The 4,976-nt window shown below is 39.3% G+C and overlaps 1 protein-coding gene across 2 annotated transcripts in view; it reads right to left on the bottom strand.

Annotated features, from left to right (window-relative positions):
* The window catches only part of CHN1 (chimerin 1), a 286,931-nt gene that overhangs the window by 16,412 nt on the left and 265,543 nt on the right, over positions 1 to 4,976 (bottom strand). For both annotated transcript variants that reach the window (XM_006878817.1, XM_006878816.1), the window contains exons 9-10: positions 4,456 to 4,629; positions 3,675 to 3,752 (exon numbers count right to left, since the gene is read on the bottom strand). In XM_006878817.1, the coding sequence (XP_006878879.1) occupies positions 3,675 to 3,752; positions 4,456 to 4,629 (252 nt within the window). The remainder of the gene's footprint in view (positions 1 to 3,674; positions 3,753 to 4,455; positions 4,630 to 4,976) is intronic.

The raw sequence follows: 4,976 nt of genomic DNA, 5'->3' as shown, positions 1-4,976 counted from the left end.
GGGACATCATGCTTGTGGGGGGAGGGACAGCGCAGGAGAGGAAGGCCCTGTATGAGGTGGATTGATTCAGTGACTGGCGTAATTGAGATGGGTGTATCAGAGACAGTGCCACTGGTACAGGACAGAGCAGAGTTTAGGCTTGTTGTACATAGGGTCACTATGAGTCACAAGGGACTCAATGGCACATAACAACAACAACTGAGTTGCATTCTAGTCTAGATGTCTTTTATTTAGTTTGGCTTATGATACAAATACTTAATAGGCAGATGTAGTTTGCTGTGCATTACATTCTTTACTTTTGATACAGCATTTAATCATGTATACTCTTTTCTTGTGCTCATGTGGGGGCCTAAATAAAACTTACAATGTTTATTTTAATAAAATGCCCTGAGGGAAAATGTCAATAGCTGGAGAAACTTAACCTAGTCTTAAACACAAATGGACATATAGACACTTGTATTCACTGCAGTGGTATTCACAATAGCAAAAAAATGGCAACAACCTACATGCCAAAAACAAATGAATGAACTGAGAAATTCTGGTATATTCTTTCACACAATGTAATACTATGAAGTACTAAGACATGAGATAGACAAGAAAGAGAGTATTATGCTGAGTGAAATAACTCGGTCACATTGGGTTGATCACTGCGTAAGACTACTACTGGGAAAACAGGAAGATAACTGAGCAAGATACTTATAAATGTTCCAAAGGGGAGGGGCCAAAAGGAAGAAATCACCAAGACAGCAAAGATTAGTGGGTGAAGCAGAGGTGTGTGAGGGAATAGGAAAGATTCTATGAGGACTTGAAGATAACAAGCATAGATCAATATAGTAATTAATGATAGAAAATACAATGGATATGAATGATTATATAAAACAATGTATACGACTGACTGAATCCACAATGAAAATAAACTTTTTTTTTCTTAAAACTTCCTTGAAAAAGAAGTGTTTAAGGTAAGGTTTAAGAGATGAATACTTAGGTTGAACAGCAAAGAGCCAGGATATGTAAAGGCTCTGTCAAAGCAAGTGTGCAAATTCCCTGAGGCAGCACTTAGAGAGGCACTGAATGGTATTACAGCGTAGAGTAGCAAGAAAAGAGAAAGTGGGCTGAGAAATTACAACACAACACCTTCCCATAGAAAGAATGATCTCAAAAGTATAATGTTCTCAGACCAGCCTCCAATCTTATTTAGCCATCATATAACTGAACTATAGTAGAAGAAATATTTATTATCCAAACCAAAATCTAAAAATTAGGATGCTTAAAATTTGCAATCTCCTAAAAAACCAATGGACAGGCACTGGGAACAGGAGTCCGAACATGTGGTGGAAGAGAAACTTTCTTTCTTTCTTTTTCATTACTTTTTTTTTTTTTTTTATGAAACCCTATGAACTTGGAGAGAGGATGAAAGCGTCAAGGACTCTCCTTCATAGGGTCGCTATGAGTCTCCTGCGACTCGATGGCACTTAACAAAAATAACATCAACAGGGAGAAAGAGAGAGAGAGATCAGCTGGCCCAGTGAAGAGAAAACGATGTGACCAAGACAAAGGTGGGTGACTTTTAGTTCGCGGCCCTCAGGCCAGTCTTTCATTGTTTTTGTTCAGACATTCCTCTAAGTCGCAGAGCCCTGGTGTACAAGTTGCCGTCCTGCGGTCACTTGTGGTTTGCTGTGAGGCTGAACACTGTGACACGGATGTGTCAAATGCGTTAATGGTTGGCTACCCTTATGCGGACTGAGAGTGGGGTGGAGTTCCCCGATTAAACAAGTGTGGAAGGAGGAGTGGCATCCACTTCCATAATAGCTTGAATCTGGAAACCCTATGAACTTGGAGAGAGGATGAAAGGCACCCAAGCGTCAAGGATTCTCCTTCACAGGGTCGCTATGAGTCGCCTGCGACTCGACAGCACTTAACAACAACAACAACAATTTAAATGGAAGTTTACAGAGACTTGAGCGAAAATGCTGGTATCTGGCTCTGGCATTCTTCTATTTTGTTCTGTGTTCTCCACATCCTCCGCAGGTCCTTAGGCCCCTAGCACCTTTGTTCTTCCCGAAGGGCCCCACCTCCCCAACCCACTGAGGCAATCCACCTCATGATTCTTCAGGAAAGCACTGCATCCCACCTTGTGCTGCCACTGCATCTGGTCTCATTCTGTCCACACTCATGTGGCTGATGAGTGAAGGTGTTTGCATTTTATAAGAGGCTGCCTTTTAACCCATCTCATTCACTGGTCAAGTTGACAGACTCATAGCTGACCCTCTGGTGAGTCTCTGGAGGATGTAAATTCCAAGAGAGGAGATGGCTCATCTATTTCCCAAGGGGCCTCCCAGGAGCGATCACTATAATTATTTCACATTTATTTTGCTCTTTATTTGATAACCATTTGGGGCAGTGTTTATGTGTAGAACTAATTTATTTAGCTATTTAAATACCTCTACATTACTCTCTAGCTCCTACACATGACTGTAAGTGTACAAACCTAGGGTCGAAGATTTAACCCCTTGAGCACAGAGACCTGGCACTATTGTGAGCACTGCTGTATGAACTTCCCCATCTGTTACTGGTGTTTTCAGGGCACAAATATAAGCTATTTTCTATCTTTGGTGAGAAGAAACTGTGTTATTTATTTGCTTTCTGGGGCAAATGGAAACACTTAGTTTCCTTGCCAGTGTGATTCTCAGAATCATGGCTAGCAGTGGGAATGGACATACTCAATGATTACCTTCCAGAGGGGAAAAAAAAAGATCCCTTTCCACTTAATTTGGCATGGATACAGGTGGTTGTTCTTGATGTTTACTAGGGCTTTCTGAAACTATCACTGAATATCACATTGTTTCCTTTAGTCAAATAGTTGGATAGTTGGGTTAGAGCTAGATTAATTAGCTCATGACATGAAGACATCAGTTTAAATATTTTTTGTCTCCTACATAAGTTGCTTTCAAGAGGTTTTTGAATGGAGGAGGGCTAAGACAGAATTAGAAATACACACCTGCAAAGGAACTGAGGCTTTAAAAAAATATTAAGTCATTTTTTTTCACTCTTACTCAGTTTTATTTTTCTTTATTTGAGATGTCAGTTCTTCTTTGATATTGCCTTATTCCGGTACTTAAAAGTAAAGGCATATTGGAGGACCATGGAAACACATGTACATTTAAACGTTAGTAAAATGCATTAATTAGAGGCTCCTCTCAGGCTTCTACTCCCCGACACATGAGTCAGGACGCAGGTCAGGCTCAGTCAGAGCTGGTGACAGTGACCTGTGTGCAGAGCAGCAGGGAGCTTAGGCAGAGTGAGAGGACCAGCCCAAGCAGGGACATCCAGGGTCTGAAATGACTTACTCCCTTGCCCTTATTTTAGGATTTTTTTTTTTAAATGGAATTATTCTCTATGTATTTCAGTCAACATGGATCAGCCTTGGCTATTTAAAGACTGATAATACTGTTAGATTATCAGACTCCTTTCTTACCCCAAAATGGGACAGTTTATTACCTACAACTAATAAAAAAATTATAAACTAAGAATTCATATCTTCTCTACTTGAGGTAATAATTTTCAGTGATTTAGAACAATAACAAGGGGAATTGTCACTACAAAACCATAAATAATAGTGCTTTTCTGGCAAAAGCTGTCATTGTGTTAAGTGCATAAACCTGTGAAGGACATACCCCTGTCAAAAGCCATCTTGACATCTTCAATTAGATCACTAAATCCCGAGACTCGGTACAGTCCTTCAGAATTAAGACCTGAAAAAAGGAAAACGAGAGGCAGGTTTAATTTCTTAGAAATTAATACAGTTTTGTTCCCCTTCAAAACTTTTTTCTGTAATTCAAGCTGGGGAAGTAGTTTGGCAGAGAATGATAAAGCATACACCTTTAGACACCCTGTCACATTTTTTGCCTATAATAAAATAATTTCACTCAAAGTTCTTTAACTTTGACCTATTGTCACATGAACACTTGTACTTTGCTTCATTAGCTTGTCTAATTAGATCAAATCTATAAAGTCTTAAGGGAAATAGTTTATCACCTCAATTATGTAACATTTTATGTAACAGAAGACTAAGATAAACCATACTAATAATCTTGCAGCAGTTTTCCCAAGCAGGACAGGATAATTAGGGTGCTGCTCTGGTTTTTGGCCTTGGGTACTTTTAACAGAGCATCTACACCTTCACTCTCAGACTTAAAAAAATACATGAAAACTCAAAGAAATAGTCATTACGTGCCAACTTTAGCAGAGTACAAGCATACTACATAAACACATAAATATATACCGTGAAAGTAAAACGTTTGATTACTTATAAACGAGTTGAATGTCAGACCCTCAGGCCATTTGACATCTGTAGTCATTCCCCTCAGAAAAAGACAACCTATGTTATGTAGTAAGTTCCTGGAATTCATTAGTGGTTAATGAAGAGGGATCTGTACTGCCCTGGACACGTCTTACCTCTGGATTCAATTTCCCTGATGCACATGTCCACCACCATTGGCCGCTTGGTGATATGTGCTTTCACAAGTGTTGTAAGGTCACAGCTGTACACCTTTTTGACATGTTTCAAGTCTGGCTTACAGTCATTTGGGACCATCTTCGAACACTGTTTATGGACATTCAAACCACAATCTGGGAAAAAAAATAAAATAAAAGAAATTATTGTTATTTACATAGAGTGCTGGGCATTTGAGTGTTTATTTGAGCAACAGACACTCTAGCTTGTGTTAGGTTTAACAAATTTTGCCTTCAGCAGTTCCTTCAGAACACGGAAACATTCTTCCCTTTATTCCTCTTGGAAAGCATGGACTGTGAGTCAGGAGACCTGAATTCTGGTTCAGTGGTCACTAGTTAATATTTGTATGATCTCAGAATATGAAAATACCCCAAACTGAGGGACTAGAGAGCATTACGCTAAGTGAATTAACTCAGTCCCATAAGGACAAATACTATATAAGACCATTATTAGAGAATGAGTA

The sequence above is a fragment of the Elephantulus edwardii genome, unplaced genomic scaffold (genome assembly GCF_000299155.1).
Source record: "Elephantulus edwardii isolate Elephantulus edwardi_28Jun2011 unplaced genomic scaffold, EleEdw1.0 scaffold00001, whole genome shotgun sequence".
Taxonomy (NCBI): Eukaryota; Metazoa; Chordata; class Mammalia; order Macroscelidea; family Macroscelididae; genus Elephantulus; species Elephantulus edwardii.
Note: the sequence above shows the minus strand (reverse complement) of the source record. Positions and strands in the feature narration are given on the sequence as shown.